The sequence below is a fragment of the Mesocricetus auratus genome, unplaced genomic scaffold (genome assembly GCF_017639785.1).
Source record: "Mesocricetus auratus isolate SY011 unplaced genomic scaffold, BCM_Maur_2.0 Super-Scaffold_100691, whole genome shotgun sequence".
In the NCBI taxonomy this organism is placed as follows: Eukaryota; Metazoa; Chordata; class Mammalia; order Rodentia; family Cricetidae; genus Mesocricetus; species Mesocricetus auratus.
This window is the reverse complement of record NW_024429267.1, coordinates 3,516,184-3,539,688: the sequence shown is the minus strand read 5'-3', so window position 1 is coordinate 3,539,688 and position 23,505 is coordinate 3,516,184. Positions and strand designations below refer to the sequence as shown.

At 41.1% G+C, this 23,505-nt stretch overlaps 1 protein-coding gene across 5 annotated transcripts in view; it reads left to right on the top strand.

Moving 5' to 3' along the window:
* The window catches only part of Iqch (IQ motif containing H), a 193,244-nt gene that overhangs the window by 128,514 nt on the left and 41,225 nt on the right, over positions 1-23,505 (top strand). For 4 of the 5 annotated variants that reach the window (XM_040739798.1, XM_040739801.1, XM_040739804.1 and 1 more), the window contains one exon: positions 6,384-6,670. In XM_040739798.1, coding sequence (XP_040595732.1) covers positions 6,384-6,670 — 287 coding nt within the window. Of the gene's footprint in view, positions 1-6,383; positions 6,671-7,528; positions 7,676-23,505 lie in introns of those variants that run through there. The other variant, XM_040739802.1, reaches the window with a different exon arrangement.

The window sequence follows — 23,505 nt, the reverse complement described above, 5'->3', positions numbered from 1 at the left end:
AGAAACAAAGGAACTAACAGAAGTTATAATCCAATTGGGATTAACAGACATCTATAGAACATTCCATCCAAACACAGTTTCTTCTTCTCAGCGCCATATGGAACTATCTCTAAAATTGACCACATACTAGGCAACATAGCAAACCTCAACAGATACAAAAAAATTGGAATAACCCACTGTATCCTATCAGATCACCATGGTTTCAAATTAGAATTCAATAACAACACAAACTGCAGAAACCCTACAAATTCATGGAAATTGAACAACACATAATTGCACCATTCCTGGGTCAAGGAAAAAAATAAGTTCATAGAAATCAATGAAAATGAAGACACAACATACCTAAACTTATGGGACACTTTGAAAGTAGTACTAAGAGAAAAGTTCATAGCACTAAGTGTTCACATGAAGAAACTGGAGAATAGTCACAGTAGAGAATTAACAGCACAACTGAAAGCTCTAGAACAAAGAGGCAAACTCATCCTGGAGGAGCAGATGCCAGAAAATAACCAAACCAAGAGCTGAAGTTAATAAAGTCGAAACAAAGAAAACAATACAAAGAATCAATGTAACAAAGAGTTGGTTCTTTGAGAAAATCAACAAGATAAACAAACCTTTATCCAAACTGACCAAAAAGCAGAGAGAGAACACGCAAATTACCAAAATCAGGAATGAAAAGGGGGACATAACAATGGACACAGAGGAAATCCAGAGAATCATCAGAGTACTTAAAAACCTGTACTCCCCAAAATTCAAAAATTTAAAGGAAATGAACAATTTTCTGGATAGATATCACTCACCAAAATTAAATCAAGAACAGATAAGCAATTTAAACAGACCTACATCCCCTAATGAAATAGAAGCAGTCATCAAAAGTCTCCCAACCAATAAAAGCCCAGACCCAGATGGCTTCAGTGCAAAATTCTACCAGAAATTCAAAGACAGCTAATACCAATTCACCTCAAAGTGTCACACACAATAGAAGCAGAAGGGTCATTACAAAACTCTTTTTACAAGGCTACAATTACCTTGGTACCAAAGACACACAAAGACACAGCTAAGAAAGAGAACTACAGACCAATATCAGTCATGAACATTGATGCAAAAATACTGGCAAATCGAATCCGAGAACACATCAGAAAAATCATCCACCATGATCAGGTAGGCTTCATCGAAGGGATACAGGGATAGTTCAACATACGAAAATCCATCAATGTATTCCAGCATATAAACAAACTGTAAAAGAAAAACCATATAATCATCTCACTAGATGCTGAAAAAAACTTTTGACAAAATCCAACACCTCTTCTTGATAAAGGTCCTGGAGAGATCAGGGATAACAGGAACATACTTGAACATAATAAAAGCAATGTACAGCAAACCAAAAGCCAACATCAAACTAAATGGAGAGAAACGCGACCGCAATTCCTCTAAAATCAGGAACAAGACAAGGCTGTCTACTCTCTCCTTATCTCTTTAATATTGTACTAGAAGTTCTAGCTAGAGCAATAAGACAACAAAAGAAGATCAAGGGAATACAAATTGGAAAGGAAGAAGTCAAACTTTCAGTTTGCAGGAAATATGACAGTTTACATAAATGACTTGAAAAACTCTACATAGGAACACCTACAGCTGATAAACACCTTCAGCAAAGTGGCAGGATACAAGATTAACTAAAAAAAATCAGTAGCCCTACTGTATACAGATAATAAATGGGCCGAGAAAGAAATCAGAGAAACATTGCCCTTTACAATAGCCACAAACAGCATAAACTATCTTGGGGGTAATGCCAACCAAACAAGTCAAAGACCTGTATAGCAAGAACTTTGAGTCTTTAAGGAAAGAAATTAGATACCAGAAAATGGAAGGATCTCCCATGCTCTTGGATAGGTAGGATCAACATAGTAAAAATGACAATTTTACCAAAAACAATGTACAGATTCAGTGCAACATCTGTCAAAATCCCAGCACAATTCTTCACAGACCTTGAAAGAACAATAATCAGCTTTATATGGTAAAACAAAAGACCCAAGATAGCCAAAACAACCTTGTACAATAAAGGAACTTAGGCATCACCATCTCTGTCTTCAAGCTCTATTATGGAGCTATAGTCCTGAAAACAGCTTGGTATTGGCACAAAAATTGACAGGTAGACCAAGGGAATTGAATTGAAAACCCTGATATCAACCCACACACCTACAAACACTTGATTTTTGACAAAGAAGCTAAAATTATACAATGGAAAAAAGAAAGCATCTTCAACAAATGGTGCTGGCATAACTGGATGTTGGCTTGTAGGAGACTGCAGATAGATCCATATCTATCACCATGCACAAAACTTAAGTCCAAATGGATCAAACACCTCAAGATAAATCCAGCCACACTGAACCTCTTAGAAGAGAAAGTGGGAGGTACCCTCGAATTAATTGGTACAGGATACTGCTTTCTGAATATAACACCAGTAGCACAGACACCAAGATCAACAATTAATAAATGGGACCTCCTGAAACTGAGAAGCTTCTTTAAGGCAAAGGACACAGTTAACAAGACAAAAAGGCAGCCCACAGAATGGGAAAAGATATTCGCTAGCCCCACATCTGACAGAGGGCTGATTTCCAAAATAGCAAAGAACTCAAGAAACAAGTCTCCAAAACACCAGAAGAGTGGATAGAGAAAATGTGGTACATCTACACAATGGAGTACTATTCAGCAGAAAAAAAAATGGAATCATGAGATTCGCAGGCAAATGGATGACACTAGAAGAAACCACCCTGAGTGAGGTAACCCAGTCACAAAAAAAGAAACATGGCATGTACTCTCTCATATATGGATTTTAGACATAGATCTGGGGAGTGCCAGCCTACAATCCTATGGCCAGAGAGTCTGGGAAACAGAAACTTCATTTAGTGGCTGATCGAAGAAGAGGCAGACTCCCTTGGTTAAGTACTGAGCTGAACTCAAGAAAGCCAGTAACAGAGAGGGAGGACTGATGATCAAAGGGATTAAGACTGGGCTGGTTTAATCCCCAGAAACAGCTGACCAGACAAAGGTTAACTCTTGAATCCCAGGCATCAGCCTGGGAATCCAGCATGGGACTGATCAATACCCCCTGAATCTGGGTGTCAGTGAGGAGGCCTAGGGAATCTATTGAGCCTTGGGCAGCAGATCAGTACCCATCCCAAGTATACACACGGAATTTGGACTCCCATAGAACAATGTGAGGTGCACTCTCACCCTGAACTCTTGGGGAAGGGTCTAGGCCCTGCCCTATATGAAATGACAGACTATGGACACCCCCATGGAGGGTCTCACCCTCCCTGGGGGAATGAGGGGATAGCGGGGGGGGGGGGGTTGGGGGGAGGGCACGGGAGGATGGGAGGGAATGGGAGAGGGACCTGGAACTGACTTGTTGAAGCAACCTTGTTTCTTGTCTAAATTTAAACTGGAAAATAAAATTAAAAAAAATAATTGAAAAAAAATCCAAAAAAAAAGTGGGATACAGAACTAAATAGAGAATTCTCAGTAGAGAAATCTAAAATGGCTGATAGACACTTAAGAAAGTGCTCGACATCCTTACCCATTAGGGAAATGCAAATCAAAACAACTCTGAGATACCATCTTAATCCTGTTCGAATGGCTAAAATAAAAAACACCAATGATAGTTTATGCTGGAGAGGATGTGGAGAAAGGGGAACACTCCTCCATTGCTGGTGGGAGTGCCAACTTGTACAGTCACTTTGGAAATCAGTATGGAGATTCCTCAGAAAAATGGGACTCAGTCTACCACAAGATCCATCAATTCCACTCTTAGACATATACCCAAAAGATGCACATTCATACAACAAGGACATCTGTTCCACTATGTTCATAGCAGCATTATTTGTAATAGCCAGAACCTGGAAGCAACCTAGATGCCCCTCAACGGAAGAGTGAATAGAGAAAATGTAGTACGTTACACAATGGAAAAAAACAATGGAATCTTGAAATTTGCAGGCAAATGGATGGCACTAGAAGATATCATCCTGAGTGAGGTAACCCAGTCACAAAAAGACAAACACGGTATGTACTCACTCATTTATGGGTTTTAGACATGGAGCAGGGGATTGCCAGTCTACAGTCCCACCACCAGAGAGTCTGGGAAACAGGGAGGACCCTAAGAGAGATATACTTGGTACCCTGGAGAAGGAGAATGGGACAGGATCTCCTGAGAGGATTGGGAGCATGGGGTGAGAGAAGAGGGAGTAGGAGTTGAATCTGGGGAAGAATAGAGCGTAGAATGAGAGATACCATAATAGAGGGAGTCATTATAGGTTTGAGGAGAGATCTGGCACTAGTGCGATTTCCAGAGATCTACAAGGATGACACCAACTGGCAATCTAAACAATAGTGGAGAGGCTACATTAAAAGCCCTTCCCTAATAATGAGATTGACAACTAGCTTATATACTGTCCTAGAGCCTTCATCCATTGGCTGATGGAAGCAGAGGCAGACACCCACAGCTAAACACTGAACTGAACTCCTGGAACCCAGTTGCAGAGAGGGAGGAAAGATGAAAAAGGGGTCAAAAACCAGACTGGAGAAACCCACAGAAACAGCTTACCTGAACAAGAGGGACCTGATGGAGTCCAGACTGATGGCTGAGAGCCCACCATGGAACTTATCCAGACCCCCTAAATTTGGGTGTCATTGAGCAGGCCTTGGCAATTTTATGGGGCCTCAGGTAGTAGATCAGTATTTATCCCTGGCATCCAAATGGACTTTGAGAGCCCATACCACATGGAGAGGTGTCTTCTTATCCTGGACACATGGGGCAGGGCCCTGCCCCGGATGATATGACAGACTTTGGAAATTCCTCATGAAGGGCCTCACCCTCCCTGGGGAGTGGAGTGGGGATTGGATGGAGGATGGGAGGAGGTTGGTGGGTGACTGGGGAGATGGGGAGGGAGGGGGAGCTGGGATTGGCATGTGAAGTAAGCTTGTTTCTATTTTAAATTTAAAAAAATTAATAAAAAATAAAAATAAAAAGACTCCATGGCATCCAAAGTGATTTCGCAAATCATGAAGGATACCGATACGTTATCCCAAGTGGCAGCCAAAACACCAAGTTAACTGAACCATAGAGACTCACTTTCTTGTTTATTTGTTTGGTTTGGTTTGGTTTGGTTTGGTTATATTCTTCTTATTAAATCCCCAACAACTGGCATTCAGTTGTTACACACTATAGCAGAGGTCATTTGAAGAACATCTTGAACAAACCCAGCAGATAAAGTAGAGATCAAATATGCACCCACACACACATACACAAATGGTTTTCCTTCTGAAATTTAGCATCCATTAAGGCTACCCCTAATCAAAGTCATAGACATTGAGTGAAAGTGTCTCCTATATGACTGCCTTTTAGAACTGCTAAAAAATCTCAGAAGTTAACTATATATGATACTGCTTCAAGTGTGGTTTGTAAAGATGGACAGAAATCACTGCCCAACTATTACTTAGCCAAAGCATCAAGTGTGTGTGTGTGTGTGTGTGTGTGTGTGTGTGTGTAGGGGTGAATGTGCATGCATGTGGAGGACACAGGTTGATGTTGAAATGTTTTCCTTGGTTGTTTTCCACTTTACTTTTGAGACAGGGTCTCTCACAAAATGTTTGACTTGCTGGTTCAACTACATGAGCTAGTCAATAAACCTCAAGGATCTTCCTGTCTCTGCTTCTCTAGTCCTGTGTCACAGGCATATGTCAGCACACCCAGTTTTTACATGGGTGCTGAGATTTAAACTGAAGTCCTCCACAATGCTTTTGTGGCAAACACTTTACTAACTGTATCATCTCCCCAGTTCCTATGTTTGGCTTTCTACAGGATTATTAGGAGCAGCATGATGGTCAGTGTTTTCTATGCCTATTACAAGCTCACACATGTCAAACCTTAGAAAAGTAATAATGCTAGGCAGAAGGAGCACACTGGTTATTAGGATACAAACAGTGGACAGTGGACAGTTAATTGCCTCTGAGGGATTTGATCATAATCCTTGGATTCTTCATTAATGTAATGAGTAGTTCTAAGCAGGGTATCTATAAGGTGTGTGTAATTATGATCATAATCAAGACTACTGTTCATTGAGCCCTCCCATGTGTCAAGTACCAGGCTAAATACCATAGACACAATTTCTCAAACTTTGTAACAGCTTGGTGAGGTAGATATTATGCCCCCATTTTATAAATAAAGATAAGCAAGTTGAAGGTTGAAGCTATTTGTCTAGTTTCCCAAGATAGCAAGTGCAAGATCTGAGTCCAAGTTCCCCTGCCAACATAGACCATTTCTTCTGCCTGCAAGTGGGTCATTCCCTTGACTCTGTTCTTTCATCTACCCCATGGTTTCCAACCAGGTGGCGTGATTGAAGCATACCCACCTGCAGACAGTGTCACCAACATCACCGTAGACATGTTGATAGAGCCTGATGGAGAAGTCAGAGTGCTGTCAGTGGGGGACCAGTTTCATGCTGAAGGCCCCTTTATTTCTTCTGGTACCACCATGCCTCAGACCTCAGTGGATCCCCAAGTTCTCAGATCTTTGTGTCTACGAATTGGAAATGCCTGCAAAAAGAAAGATGTGATTGGTTACTTTTCTATAGATCTGGTGACTTTTATTGACCCAAACACCTTAGAGCAGCAGGTAAGTCAAACAAACAGTTGGCATATATGACACTGAAATACCCACCACACTCATGCAGCAGACAGTATCAGGGAGCATCCAGTATTCACTGGTGAGCTGACTGTAAATCTACATCAGTGACATCTATGCTGACCTAAGGATTTCTGTCGATTAATATGTTCAAAGTTCTATCATTCATGCACAGTAGACGTTTAAATGACTGAAACTCATCCAACCCAGTTGTTAGCTGGGCCTCTCATTTCAGTCCATTATTGCTACGATTATATCTTATTGGGAAACTATTTTACACTGTTAAGGGACTGAACCTATCTAAACTGTGTTCTTGAGTAGAAAAATGAATAGCCAGAAATGAGTTAAGAGCTTGTATCTGTTCTTTTTTTTTCCTTGTCAGTAGTTCATTAACAATTCAGATTACCAATGTTTTCTTTTAGTCATGTATTGGGGTATATTTCAGAAACAAAAAGGTCTAAGTAATTATACAATCAATATCATATGCCCTCTCTCCACTTAAAAGATAACGTGACATGAACAGCACCTCCAGTCAGGGTACCCTTGCTGAACATGTAGCTCTTCCTCCTCCTTGTGGATAGGTGGGGACTTCCATCTCAAATTTAGTGGGGTGATAATATTACATATCTTTATACTTTTAGCGTACACAAAGGCACCAGAAATAATATATGGTTCCACTCTATATGTTTTTAAGGAAGTATCTTAGATATTGTACATATACATACGTATTCTATAATAGGCTTTTATTTATTCAAGATTACATGTGTGATATTCTTTGACTCTGCAGGTTTTATTTTCTATAAATAATTTTCCCCTAGAGTGATAATGTGTAAATTTACTACTTCACAGGACTCACTTGCTTAATATTTGGTTCCTCTACTTCTCATGTTGAGTGTCTAGATTTCGGGCTGAAGGTTGAAATGGCTTTGCAGTTTCCCACCCTCCCATATCCTCTAGCATCAAACACTGTAGTGTCAATAAACTGTGTTCATTGTTCAGTTTTACCTTTGCTATTTGAGTCAGATTATGGTTTAAAAGCAAGGGTTTATGTTTTAGGCAGTTTGGGGTTTGTTAAGTAACCATTTTTTATTCGCCTCCATTCGACCATTCTGTTCCCAGACTCACAAGACGGAGAAAAGGACACACTGAGAGGCATTCAGAAACTTCCCTGGTGAAAGACTCAAGTGGCCGGGAATGGGGTGGGAGGAGACTGTACCTTCACATGTATGTCCTAGGAAGAAGGAGAAAGTCTGAGGCTCCTGGGGTGGTAGAGAAGATGAAACTATGGACGCAGCTCACTGATAGCTCTTATTTGAGTTTGATATAGAAAGACTTGCACACAGAAGAGGGACCTCCTCTAAACACAACATTTGATTCTTCCTGGGCTTACCACCTATATGGGCTCCGGAGAAGATATCCCACACCAGTCCTGTGTGCATTTGCCCAGCCCTCTCTCATCTCAGATCTCTCTTTTTATCCTGAGTCCACCCACACAACTTCCCCCATCTCTCTTGTTCACTATACCACACTCTGCCAGAAATATGCTGCCTCAGCCTGAAACGCTCTTGTCAGGGTCTGCTATGTAGTTCCAGACTGCCTTCAAACTTGATCCTTCTGTCTTGGCATCCTACTCACTGAGGTTACAGACATGAACAAGCTCCTACCCCTCGGCGTTTTGCTCTTTGTTTTAAAATAACGGAGTTAACCCTTCTTCCTACCCATAATATTTAAGTACAGACCATACCTAATTGGAGAAGCCCTTCCTGGCTTCCCTGTTTGGTTCTTATATTATTATCCACCATACTTCTATTACTAATCTCAGTGGCAGCTTAAACCTGTTTATGTGATCGTCTGATTATCTGTTTCCCCATGTCTCCTTGTGCTTCCCATTATTTGCTAAGCAATATCTCTGTATTGGGTCAACACAAATAGGTTTTCTGTGTTTAACTTACAAATGTAGACATATTCTCCAGCAGTTTTGCAAGTGATATCACCTCAAAAAGCACCGTAATATTCTGACTGGCCTCCCCATGATGCCACCTGGGAGACAGACATACTCTCAGCCTCTCAACTCTCACCTGTTTAGCAGACAGTGACCATTATCTCATTTAATCAGTATTACTGATAACGAACAGCTTCTCATGTTTGCCAGCCCTTCTGCTTATCTCCGCTTAATTGTCTGGTCATAAAATAATTGTCTGGTCATAGCTTTTGTCCCCTTTAAACTGAGTTATCATGAAAATACTGATTTGTAGAAGCTGTTTATATATTAAAAAAAAACTCATTCCTCGACCTACATGTTGCAAATACTTCCTCTCAGATTGTTATTTGTCTCCTCTCTCACACATAGGTGTATGTATGTATGTAACTATAAATCTATCAGAACATGTATTAAACTATGGATTCCTGCAAATATCTTCAATAATATTTGAATGCCTCAAAGTTAGTTCTAGGCTTCACATTTTCCATGCTTAAACATAAGGATAAATACTTTCCCCAACAGTAAGGACCGTGAGTCCCTTCAGCCTCCATGTATTTCACTTGCTCAGTTTCGTCATTGGGCTGAATGCATCCAATCTCCCAAGCTCGCTGCCATTTCCTTCCCTCATCGCGTGTGCTCCCACCATGCCTCATGGGCTCAGACACCAAGGCCAGCCACCTGTGCTATTTCTGTGATATTTGTCATCACGCAATTCAAATAGTTAAATTTAATTCTTTTCTGTTCTATTACTCTGGACTTAACACTTTCCCCTGGTCTTCAATTTCCTCTGCTGTAAAATTAGCAGATTAGTTTTCTTAATCACCAAGTAAATTTTCAGTCCAGAAAATTATTTGTTTTAATGATATTTTCATAATACTTGTTTTCTATACCAGCAAATTTAAACTTTAAATTGGCTTTTGAAGCTGGGTGTTGGTGGTACACACCTTTAATCCCAACACTCAGAAGGCAGAGGCAGATGGATCTCTGTGAGTTCAAGGCCCGTCTGATTTACAGAGCAAGTTACAGGTCAGTCTCTAAAGCTACAGAGAAACCCTGTCTCAAAAAAACATATATATATTTGAAAAATTATGAAAAAATAACCACAAAGATGTATGTAGATATATTAATCACAAAATGGGCTAAATTCTAACAATAGAAAATTTTTAAAGAAAGTATCATATATAAATGGAAGCAAATATTGTGATATTAAAACTCATGGTTCTGAAAAATATTTAAAAGTGTTAATATAGTAGTACAAGATTGAAAAACAAATCATAAACAATATATCGTATTATAATTTTATAAAAATACACACAAATACATAGAGCAAAAGGATCCTAAAGATTATAGTAAAATATCATATCATTGTTTCTGTATGAGAAGATTGAGGCTGTGATAAGCAGAGCAGTGGTCCCTTATGATACCTCACACAGCAGAAGGACTTTGCAGATGAGTTCAACAATGAGATGGAAGATTATCTTGGGTTATCTAGGGACCACCTACTTACAGATTCCTTTTAAGGAGGCAGGAAGGCTGGAGGGGGGGAGGACACTACATTACTGACTTTGAACTGTTTATTTATGCCACTTTACACCAGTGAATTGGTGACAATTCGTTAGAACAGAACTATGAAAGTAACAAAGAAAATGGCTGATATTTTGTTTCCTGGGCTTTCTGCGTTTCCCTTTATAGCTTTATTAATGTGTGTGTTTATGTTCATTCATTTGTTTTGGTAATCGTTGTTGAAACTACAGCTTTGTATATGCCAAACTACACCCTAGTCCCTGCATTTGCATTTTCAAGAGTAAACAAAAATGTTTTAAATTTCTAATCAGAGAAATAAATATATGAATAATGATATAGATTTGTATAGAGTGTTCTAGTCTGTAAAGCACATTCATGTACATAATTTCACATATGTACACAAGAATAGACATGAGAAGCAAAAAACTGAGGTCCCTACATCCATTCAGGTTTTTGCTAGGTAGCTCCAGCTGGGACCTATAATTTACCATGTTGGCGTGATAGAAGCAAAGGGGACTAGGGCCAAGGAGAAGCAAATAAATTAGAGGCAAGCACTAAGGACAAGCCCACAGTTATAAATTAACTTCAGATAAGAAGGTAAAAATTCTGTCCCCAGGAGATGAAAATGAGGCTCTAAAATGCAGAGTGGAGGAGAGGTTTTGGAAATGTAGGATTTAAATAACAGATGCCAGGCATCCAGCCTGGGCTAAATACTGTGATTCTGTTTCTAAATGAATAAACAAATAAATGGAACTGGGAGTGTCAGGCAGAACACAGCACTGTATGGGAATAAAAGGAAGAGAGCTGGTCTCTGGAAAATGGAGCTGGCAGAACACGGTACAGACAGTTTCCAGCAGGGTAATACGTCTGAGATCTCAGGGTACTAGAAATGGTAATCTCAGGCCTTTAGAGACTGCACACAGAATACATGGTATTCCAGAAGGTGGTTTCGTGGCAGCCCTGTTGAAGATCTGGCCTTCTCATCAGAGAATAAGGGAAGAGGTTCTGCCTAGGGTTATGGAGTGGACAGTTCTAAGAGTAGCATCAAGTAACTCCAAAAGCTTTAGGTTGGGGAGAGATTGACATACTCTCTGAACAAACACATTCTGAGGGCTTATTCTGATGTCCCGTGTTGGTGAATCAAAGATAAACAAGCCATGTGTTCTGTCAGCTACTTTATATCAATCATCCAGTGTCACTTGCTATAGGTTCACCGTGGTCTGTGCTCTTAAGGTTCATAGGCATGTATATTACCTCTGTGACTTTTTACATCATCTAGAAAATGAATTAAGGTTATTTGCATGTTCTACTCTTCCAAGAGAGTTATCACAATGGCAGTCCCCTTAGTTTAACTATCTAATTATTACTTAGTAATAGTTAGTAGAAGGTCTTTGAACCACTAGGAAATCAAGATCTTTGGAGTTTACTCATTTAGGGGAAACACTAATGAAACAAGTGTTTATTGAGCATCTATAATGCACACGCCATTATAGCAGGTGCTAGAGAAGCTGCAGAGATAATAGAGATGGGAAGTGCCTGCCTTCAGGGAGTGCACAGTCGAGCAGGGGAGACAAACTGGAAAAATGAATCACAAGAAAAGGCTTAACTGACAACTTCTAAGAACAATAAAAGAGACATCAAAAGGTAATGTCAGCTTAACTGCCACAACACTTGCTGTGTGCATTCAGATAAGAGCAAGGTCCCTTCTGTTTGGAGCAATCAAGGGAGGTTTTTACAGAATAGGTGGGATGGGAGCTGAAGGATAATTAAGATTGAAGGAGTGTAAGAAACAATGTGTTCTAAGTAGGAAGAGGTCGTAAAAGGTGGTGGTAAAAGACAACAACACATATGGAGAAAGAGGACAATCTGTGTCTTACAAATACTATGTTTTACCTTATATAAATACGAATTTATATAACATTTAAACAAACTGTCAAAGATGCTGTCTGTTGAAATCCCAAATTTAAAAAGTCTTTGCTTGTAGATAACGGTGAACTGTGTTCATGTATGTGTAGCTGTGTGTGTGTGGGGTAATGCTCATTCGTGTGTGTGCCTGTATGTAGAGGCCAGAAGTTGACATCAGTTGTCTTCTACAATCACTCTCCCCTCTTATTCTGTTTTGAGATGGGGTCTCATGGAGTCCTAGCTGGCCTGGAACTACTACTGAGTGTAAATAAGGCTGACTACCAATCCACATACCTCCAACCAAGTGCTGATTTAAAGGCATGAACCACTGTGACTTTGTCACTGTGACTTTTTTGTTTTTATTTTTATTATTTATTTATTTTTTGGTTTTGGAGGCTGTCGGACCCACCCGGCCTCGAACTCACAGAGATCTGCCTGCTTCTGCCTCCCGAGTGCTGGGATTAAAGGCGTGCGCCACCACAGATTCTCTCACTGAACCTGGAATTTGCCTACCTAGCCAGTAAGTCTGTCTCTCTTCTCAAGGATTGGGATGATAGGCACTCACCACCATGCCTGGCTTTTTTTACATGGGTGCTGGGAATTGAACTCAGGTCCTCATACTTGTGCAGCAAGCACTTTACCCACTGAGCCATCTCTTCAGCCATACTAATCGTGAGCTTTGTGAAAAAAACTCATTTATGAGTGCTGATATGTGTATTTAAAAGAAAACAGGGAAGGGAAATTAAATGTTTTTGTATCATTTTTTGGTGTGTTGGGGATTGAACCCAAAGCCTCTCATTCTAGGCAGGAATTCTACCACCACACTATTCCCCCATCCAAATCTAATCTTTAAGAAAAGAGTTGATATGAAAAATGGCTACAAGTGCTTAGTAATGGTTCTTCATCAATAGGGTAGTCACAGAAGACAAAACTTATTACAAGATAAAAATTGTGAGGGAGGACAGAAACCGGAGCCCCTGGTGTATATCAGACCATATACCATATGGCATTGGTCAGACTTTTTGCTTCATATATATATATATATATATATATATGTATATATATATATATGGAGGAAATACTTATTTTAGATTACAGTTTCAGAGGCTTTGGTCTGTGGCTAGCTGGCTCCATTACTGTGAGCCTGAGACAAAGCTGAATATCATGTACAAGGGCAGAGGACAAACTCCATCCTTCAAGCCTTGCCCCAAATGACCTACATCCCCCAACCAGACCCCACCCTTCACAGTTCTAACACTTTACAATAGTGCATTCGGATTTTTAATCCACTTGTGATTTAATCCATCCATGTCACCTCTGAATGCAAGTAGTATCAAGGATCTTTCAATACATGGACTTATCAAACCCAAATATTCTGAAAAATGCATCTATGGGTTTCTAAATGCAGAGTTTAATCCTGCAACAGAAACATCACCTAAAAATATTTCACTATGATGCTGTGAGTGTCAGCCTCTCTCTTCACATAGACAACTCACTGAGCCTTGATCCAGCATTAGCAAGTGGAGAATTCCTGCCCTGTTTCTCACAGAATGTTCTGAGAGGCTGAACAGATAGATGCAAGGTGCTGCTGTTACTAAATCAAATGCCATAAGCACATGTAAAACTGTCAGAGAGACCCTCAGCAGGTTCTCAAACTGTGAGTGGAATCTGAATCGAATTAGCATTATTTTTAAAAACTCACTGAGTATTATCATCTCAAAGTGATATATAAGCATCAAAAATGAATACATTTATTTCAGAGAATGCAAAGCTCAAGGTCTACAGAAATATCATAATTCCTTCTTGCTTGTTTCTGTAAGCCCAGCACCTAGCACCCTGTCTGGCAGATAATAGATGCTGAATAAATATTTATTAAATGAATGAATGAATACTTCTCTCTCAGTCCCCCTCTGGTAATATCATTTGCAAGAGCTCCTTATCTTTGTTTTCAAGATATATAAGGAATTCACCAAGGGAGCTCAAGGAGATTTACTTTTCCTCTTTAGGGAAGGTATTTTATTTATATATAAGAGGGTTAATAGTGTATATCTAAATTAAAATTTAATAGGCCTTTGGTATAAACAGAAGTGCCTATTAGTCAGTGTTTCTAAATGCTATAATAGGCACACTGTTAATCACAACTTAATACCTAGTGAAGGGGAATTAGATCCCAGAGGATCCTGAAACAGTAAAACAAAAGCCTTGTCCCTTTTAAATGTGTATCTCTGTGTCAGTGATAGAGACCTGCAACATACAAGTGATGATGACAATGATGATGATGAGAATTTCAGCAATAAACACAAGGACACAATGACAGGTTTTATAGTGTGAAATTGCATTTATATTGATTAGTGAACAAGTGGCCAGCTTTATGTACAATATTACCATATGTGACTATTCTTAAATGTTTTACGAACCTCCTTACTTTATAAACCCTGACACTTAGGAAGCTTGAATCTAAGCCTAAACCTCAGATCTTAGGTGGGCAGCCTGTGGACCTACATAAAGTGAACCTGTTTTAGCTACCTTTGTGTCACTGTTATCCCCTGATAGAGAAACAGTGTAAGGGAGGAAGGACTTATCTGAACCCACTTTTAGAGGGTTCAGGCTATGGTTTTTCAACCTTACAGTGGGTCATATGACAGAGGAGTCCTTTACCTCCTGATGGACAAGGACAAAGATACAGATAGGGACCTGGGGAAAACAGAGCACTCAAGAACTTGTTTTCAGCAACTTGGTTCTTCCAGCTGTACTCCACTACCTAGAGTTTCCTGAATCCCCCATACATCACCAGCAGCTGAGGGCCAACCTTTGAGAGCATGGGCACTGTGAGGGAACACTCCACATCCTAAACAACAGCAACCCTGTTCTGTTAGCTACTCTCCCCAATGTCTCTCACATCCTTATTTCCTTTCAGAACCAAGACACTTCTCTCCCCCAGAAACACTTCCAGGGCATAGAGAATCTGGGCATGCTCACTGCCTGTGCGCTGTTCAGAAGATCCGCAATTTAGCAGTATTCAGGAGGGCAGGGAAGCTTTCCTGTAAATGCTAAGAAAGACTAGAAGATTCCATACACAAGGTGTGTGTCCCTTGCCATACAATGTGGCAGAAACAAGGCTGACAATCTCTGTCGCGTCTGCTGCGCGGCCTGTGTCCAAGAACGTGCGGAGGGTGTCGGGGATTGACAACACAGAGACTTGTTCAACGATGTAAAGAAAACTTTAAACAGGCTCCAAAAAGGTTCAAGAAAACTTCCTAAGAAAGGCTCCCACCAGAGAAGCTTCTGCTCTCTCCTCTCCCCTGGCTGGTTCTGCCCTGACACCAAACTGATCTGGGCGTGGCAGAAGAGGCGGTTAGTCTTTGGACAAGGTCGAGGGTGGTTTCTGTGGGCAGGCCTTTTCCAGGAACTTATTGCCCCCGGGCATTGTATTGTTTTTAGTAAACATGTTTTTAGTAAACATTGTCTTACAGCTGCCTACTCCCAGGCAGAAGGGGAAGTGGGTCTCTGCTCAAGGTCTGGTGTTCCCACAAATCTCCCTCTTCAGCTGTCACCTGACTTTCTGTAGGATGAGTGTTCCCTGGCAAGGCTGCCCTTCCTTCTCCCTAGCTTTATTAAACTGACAAATAAAAACAATTGTTTAAGGTACACACTGCGATATTTTAGTGTGTATCCACACTGTAAAGTGATTACCACAATCAAATGGTAACACATCTATCACCTCATATGGCTGTCTTGTTTGTGAGAGACTACTCCTGTATGCCAGACTTCAGGCACACAGTATTACCAACTATGGTTACAATGCCATACAGTATCGCATAGTATTTCTTACTCCTTATTCAATTAGAAGCTTTTTACTGAAGAAATTATGTTTCATACAATATGAATAATTTTTTTCCTCCCTATCTCTCTCCCCATACAACTTTTTGTTCTTTTTCTCTCTCTTTCAAAAGCAAACAAATAAAAAAGCGATGAACAGGAAAATACACACAAAACTGAAAATCAAAACAATCAGGCAAAAGGCCAATTAGACAAAAATGCCAAAACAAAGCAAAATTAAACAAAAAGCCCATAAAACTACATTGAGTTTGTTTTGTGTTGGCCAACTATTACTGGGCATGGGGCCTTCCCTGGCAGCCCACAGAATTATTCAACTATAGTCACCATGCCATATGCTAGGTCTCCAGAGCTTACTCATCTTTAACTTGAAGTCTGTGCTCTTTAACCAGTATTCCCTTATTTCTCCTACCTCCTGACCCCTGGTAGACATTTGCAGTTTCTTTATGTAGGTAAAACAATCTTCAGATTTACCCATATTATCACAAATGTTAGGATTTCCTTTGCAATGGCTGACTAACACTCCATTTTGTGTGTCCACATCTGTGTGTGTATATACCACAATTTATTTATTAATCCACTGAAAAGTTGTTCAAGATCTTGGCTATTATGAATGATGCTTTCATGAACATAGTCATGCATATATCTTCAAAATAATGACTTTGTTTTCTTTGGGTACAGACCCAATGGTAGAACTGCTGGATCATATGACAGTTCTGTTCTTTTATTTATTTCTAAAGAATTGTCTATTTTTATTTTATTCCTTTCTAAAGATTTGTTTATTTTTATTTTATGTTTGTGTTTTGCCTGTATGTATGCATGTGTACCACAAGTGTGCCTGGTGTCCACAAAGGTCAGAAGTTCCCTGGAACTGGAGTTACAGACAATTTTAAACTGCCATATGGGTGCTGGCAATTGAACCTAGGTCATCTGAAGAAGCAGCCGGTGCCCTTAACGACTGAGCCATCTCTCCATTACCCCTATTCTTAGGAGTCTCCATACTGTTTTTCCATACTAGATAGCGTTGTATTACAACTTTACAACTAGCTATAAAAATATAGTAATCTCACTATGGGGCCCTGTTGGCCTGGAACTTGTTATGCAGACCAGGCTGGTCTTGAACTGACAAAGATTAACCTGCCTTCTTTTCCTGAGTTTTGGGTTTAAAAGTGTTCGATACCACACCCAGCCCTATCTTTTGGGTTTTTGAAATTGCTATATTTGTTCTGTGTTACTATAAAAAAACTGAAATGGACTAACTTATAAAGAGACTTCCTCAGTCAGCAGTGCTGGAGGCTCAGGAGCTGAACTGGAACTTAAGCCTGGGAGAGTCTCATGGTGGATGGTATCCCAAGAAGAAAAGCACATCCAGATGCACACGCCTTCTCTTCCTACCTCCTACTCTTACCTTCATTCAACTTGCCTGCCTTCCTGCCTTCCTGCCTTCCTGCCTTCCTGCCTTCCTGCCTTCCTGCCTTCCTGCCTGCCTTCCTGCCTTCCTGCCTTCCTGCCTTCCTGCCTTCCTGCCTTCCTGCCTTCCTTCCTTCCTTCCTTCCTTCCTTCCTTCCTTCCTTCCTTCCTTTCTTTCTTTCTTTCTTTCTTTCTTTCTTTCTTTCTTTCTTTCTTTCTTTCTTTCTTTCTTCTCTTGCCTGTCAGTATATGCCTTCCCTTCTCTCAAAATAGGTCTGAAAATTCAATTCCACATGGAAATATATATTAGTTAAAAAATTCCCTTTAACTGTCCATGGTAAGACAGGAAGTAAAAGAGCCAGTGAGATGGCTCTGCAGGTAAACATGCTTGCTGTCTGGCAACCTGAGTTGGATCTCTGGAATCCACAGAAAGGTGGAAGGAGAGAACCAACTCCAGAAAGTTGTCCTCTGACCTCCACATGTATGCTGTGGCTCACATGTCATATATATAGTGTGTGTGCTGTGTGTGTGTATGTGTGGGTGCTGTGTGTGTGTGTGTGTGTGTGTGTGTGTGTGATATAATGACAATAGATGGTTTTTTAAAGGAGGAATTGAGAAGGAATGCTAGACTCCCTTAGAACCACCTGCTCTTTAGAGAACTTACCCTTTCTACTCTGTAAAACCAGTATCAGTCTATTCATAGATGGTCAATGAACTACTTACTTCCCAGTAGAACATGACCCTTAAAAATTTCATCACATTTAAATCAAGCTTCCAGCATATGGCCCTCTGTATGGGAGAGTGTGAAATGAATGGACCATACCTACTCCATGGCAATAGCTATTCCAACAGGTATGAGAAAATATCTCACAGTTCCAATGCGTATTTCACTGATAATCAGTTGAATGCCTTTCATATGTCTACTGGCCATTTGTCTTCTTTAGGAAATAATTGAGTTGAGTTGCCCATTGCTGTTGAGTTGAATGGGATCCATAAAACTGTCTTTAACACTCAAATTTTAATTTTTTATACCATAATGTTAGAGTGACTACACACAAGATAATTTGCCCTAAGTCTTATTTTGTTAAATACCCTGAATCATTTCCTATTGCAGTAAATATGGCACTGTTTGGGGGTTTATTTATCACGTCCACAGAACTCTCCAAAACAAGCAGGGTTAGTGATTCCATTTTCAACAAACGTATTCTTGTCCTACCTCTCACAGTCTACCTTCATCCCAACTTGCCTTTCCTTTTTTGTCTATTAATATGCAAATTTTCAATTCCCCTCTTTCAAAATTCAACTCTACATGGACACCTATCTTAATTAATTCCCTTTCAACTACTGCTTAGTCCTCTAGTCTCTTTGGGCTGAGGTATAGTACTGATGGTCAGGGTAAGTATTCTGATAATCACTGTAAATTATTATCCCTAATTTACAAATGAGGAGACTGAGGCTACAGTGCCATGCTCTGGATCACACAGCTGTGTAGTAGCTAGTTCTGGGTTCCCACCATGGCTTAGGTGACTACAGAGCCTATGGTCTTTCCCAGTAAACACTGTGGTACCACACAGGCTTGATGGTGACACCCTCGAGAGCTCCATGCCCTCCCCACACCATGCACACACCAGAGAAAATGTCTGTTCTCTTGCATTTCCTCAATATGCTTGTTGAATTGAGTTGAACAGCTTAAAGCTGGAAAAACACATCTCCTATTTTTGTTAATATATTCCATCCTTGTGCTCAGCACATAAGGTAATCGTTAAATGTTAATGACTAAGAGAAATGGAATAAAATCAGTGTTGTGGTAGCCATTTTTAAGCTTTAAGAGTTTAAATGTGCAGCCCATATAACTATACCACAGCTGGGAGCACCATATTGCCATTAAGCCAGAAGGTGGATTCACGGAATGGGAACATTGAAAACAGACACCACAAGAATGGTTAAGTCAGTTTTCCAAACAACTTTCTACAAGTAGATCCTGCTCCCCACCACCCATAATAATTTCACAATGATTAGCCAGCATGCTAGGTGAGAAATCCCAGGCAAACAGTGTGAAAGGACTTTACAGTAACTGCTCAAATATTAAGTCAAAAGTGATTTGAGTGTTAGGTCAAATGGTAGGGCCACAACAAGCAGGGTCATTCTCCTTCAGTTGGTCAAAAACAATAAAAAGCTCTTCTGCTGATGTTTCTAGTGTGGGCTTTATTATTGTTCTTATAATTAGGTGGATAAAATGCAGTCCACACTCCAGTCCATGTGGGTATCTGAGTAGCTATGCGATGGGGGTTCTGTCTTACTTACCAGTGTTTGCCCCTTTGCTTACTTTGCTCACAACACGAAATTTCCTGTTGTTGTTGTTGTTTGCCAAGCCCTTACTATGTAGCTTTTTAACTTAATTAAATATATAGGCAATTACTGGCACCATCTGTCTTTGCAGAAAAAGAACGAGAACCAGCACAAGAGCCTGGGATTCTGAAGGGGCTCCTTTAACAAAATCTTCTGGCTCTATTAGCGGTATTGGTTTTTAAGAGCCCTTCTGTTATTTTAAATTATTCATCTTTTTCTAGTAATAACTAATTTGAGCTAACTTAAAATGTGATGGCATTGGCATAATGTTTTAAAAGTAAAATATCAGGTAGTCCATGACTTTTCAGTATAACAACAATGTAAACATGTGGTTGAACATCTGTTACTAGTACAGTCTAACACAACACTTAAAATCCTTTATAAAATTACATGAATCTTTTGCATAAATAGAAATGCTTTAACAATATGTACATTCATTTCAACATATAGTTCACTTTCTTAAACATAAGATTTACTGTACTGACAGTTGGACCCAAATCCTTATGAGCAAATGAAAAACCCGCCTTCCTGGGAAGCGGACCTGCCCATCATGCCACAGGCCTACCTGACCTGGAAGACCTACTTACCTGATGTCTGTTTTTTAACCTCTTTAAGTTTCTATACTAATTCCTAAGTATATAGATGATACTAAGCCAACCATTGAAATCTGTTCAGGCAGAGTAAGGAGCCTTTCCAAAACCAAGTGCAAATAGATCAATGCAATTCACCGCTTCCTTAAGGAAAGCACAGAAGGCAGGGTGCTGAAGAACACTGAGCTCTCCTAAGGCTAGCAGCCACCACCAGGGCAGACAACGGAGCCCTTTCCTGGCTGGGTGAACTATGTGTTGAATCTCTCCCACTGTATAGCACTGCAGTGACGTTCCCTACTTTCTACAACAGACATGCGCATGAAGTCACTTCTAAAACTCAAGAGACAGTTTCCAAAGGAGTAACAATGTGAAACTTCTAGTCACACCAAAGACCTAGAATGTACTAAAGAATATGCCACCCCAGAGCTTTGGGGGGGGGATTCAATGGATGAACAAAAAAAAATCAATGAAGGAAATGTGAAGACAGGAATTTCACAGTTGTTTTCTATGTAAAGCACTTAGTGGGTACAAACAGTTACAAACCCAGATTTGATAGTTAGCCGCTATAATGAAGAGTCTTCTGGTGCATTCTCCTGAGATGAAAGAGCACACAGAGAAACCGTGCAGTGACTGGGTAGAAGAGGAGTAGGAAGAGATGAACAGAAGAGGAAGGAAGGAAAAATATCTTCCTCAAGTTAACTCTGTTAGAGATCCGCCCAGGAATGAGTGGTTTCAGAGAGGTGGTCAGTTCTAAGCAGCCTGTGGGGGTAGCTCAACAGCCAAGTTAACACAGGGCAGAGCCTGGGAATGCAAGTGAAAAAGTAAGGCTCACCACATGCATTCAGTGTAACTCCAGGGTGACGTGTAGTCAGCAGTGAGTCTGCTGGGATGTTTTCCAAGGCCCCAGAGCTTCACCCGCGCACTTGTGGAAAGAGCCACACGAGTTATTGGACTGAGGTAGGGGCCTTGCAAGGTAATCTCTGTCCTCATGTACTACAGTATTTCTCTATCCTCATGGATTTCTAGAAACACACATTCTTAGAGTGTTTCGCAGGTAAATAATGAGAACATGGGGCTGAAGGATGTTAAGAGACTTCCCCAAAGTCACAGTAAGTTGAGACTCTCCTGGCTTTAGAACTATCTAGTAACTAGTGGAGCTTCCTGACATGACTCCTCTGGCCAAGCTCTATCACCTCCAGGATCGAGCATGGCAGAGAAAACCTGGGCTCTGGAGTTTAATCTAGCCCTGCCTCAGCTGGGAACTGACAGCACATTTCGTGGAATCTTTGAACCTCTGCTTTCAATTATATTAAACACACGTTTGATATCTACTTCACAAGGCTGCCATGAGGACGATGAGAAAAGCCACAATGCTTTGCACTTGACAGCCCTTAACTACACACTCATTTCCCTTCCTCTTCGTTTCCCACATTTCCTTTCTGCAGTCTTCACTACATGACATCAAATAGGCAGTTCCCTAAATACCAGTCCCATAAAAATGACAGCGTAGTGTCTCGATAGGGTGCTCACTCTTTTCCAACACAAGACACTGTAAGGAGCAAAGGCAAAGTGGAATCCAGGTTCACCTCCAGATAACCATCCTCCAAAAGGCCGCGCTATGACAAATATGTCACCAGGGAACCATGCCTCCACCACCATGAGGTTAATCAGGACTTATTTACATGTCAATCCCAGTTCCCTCTCCCTCCCCTCCTCCCGCACTCCCCTTCCACCCTCCCTCCCACCCTATTGCCAAATCCTTCCACATAGGGGATGTCTAGAGTCTATCATTTTACTCTTGGTAGGGTCAAGGCACTCCCCTAAGAGTCCAGGCTGAGAGAGCATCTCTCTTTGTGCTATAGGCACATGAAGACAGATTGTATACCAGGGATAGACACTGATCCACAGCTCAGAGCCCCATAGGTTGTCCAGGCCTTCTCACTGACACTCACATTTGGGGGGTCCAGATCAGTCCCATTCTGGCCTCCCCACTCTCGGTCTGGGGTCCAAGAGCACTCCCCTGTTCAGATCAGCTGTCTCTGCTGGTTTTGCCAGCCCATTCTTTGCCAATTTGCTCATCATTCCTCTCTCTCTGTCACTGGGTTCCTTGGGTTCAGTTCAGTGCTTAGTTGTGTGTTTGCCTCTGCTTCCATCAGTCCCAGGATGTAGGCTCCCGGATAGTTATAGACATCAAGTTCATTATCAGGAATGGGCATTCGAGGTGGTCCTTCCACTATTGCTTAGCTTGCCAATTGATGTTACACCTTTAGATCACTCGAGGTCACTCTGGTGCCTGATCTGTCTTCGATCCTATGATTCCCTCTTCCCCCTATTCTACCCCCACCCCCTCAACTTCCTGTTCCCCCATGACCAACTCCCTTCCTCTTTACCCCAACCCAGCGAGCCCAGCTTCAGGTGAGATTGGGTCTCTGGCTGGGACCACCCGCCCATCACCCATCCCCCTCCATCTTTGGGGCCGCTCCCGGCTTCCAGAAGAGCCGCCCACACAGGAAAGAGATCAGCCCCTCCAAGACTCCAACCCAGCGAGCCCAGCTTCAGAAAAGAGATCAGCCCCTCCAAGACCCCAACCCCAGCGAGGCCAGCTTCAGCTTCAGCTGCAGTAAGGAAGGAGACCAGTGGAGACAGAAAGCCCCCACCAGCACCCACTGGAAGAAGAGATGGGAAGAAGACAGAATAAGAGATCACTCAGCAATAGAAACACCAACATGACCCCACCAGAATCCAGGGATCCAACACCAGCAAGACCTGAAAAGCACTACATAGATGAAGAAGAGGAGACAGACCTTAAAAATTATTTCATGAAGATGATGGAGAGCCTCAAAGAAGAAATGAGGAAATCCCTTAAAGAAATAGAAGAAAAAACAAACAAAAAAAATCCATGAAATGGGGGAAAAAATTCAAGAAATAATCAGGACTTATTAAATTATTGGACTAACCTGATGGGGATGAGGAGAGCCCCCCGTGGAGGAGCGTTGGGGTGGGAAACGCTGTCTGTGGAGAATGAGCAGAGAGAGAAGGTGGAAAGTGTGTCTTGGACATAGCTTTCCTGTGCCACATATTCACCAACGGTCTCACCAGTCCCGCCTTCCTGATGGCGCCCAGCCCAACTCAGTCCAGATGCTGCACAAAATGAAAGCCTGTGTGTAGGGCAGGAGGAAATAGCCCGGCTTTTAGAACAGTGACACTTGGTTCTTAGCATGCATTGAGTC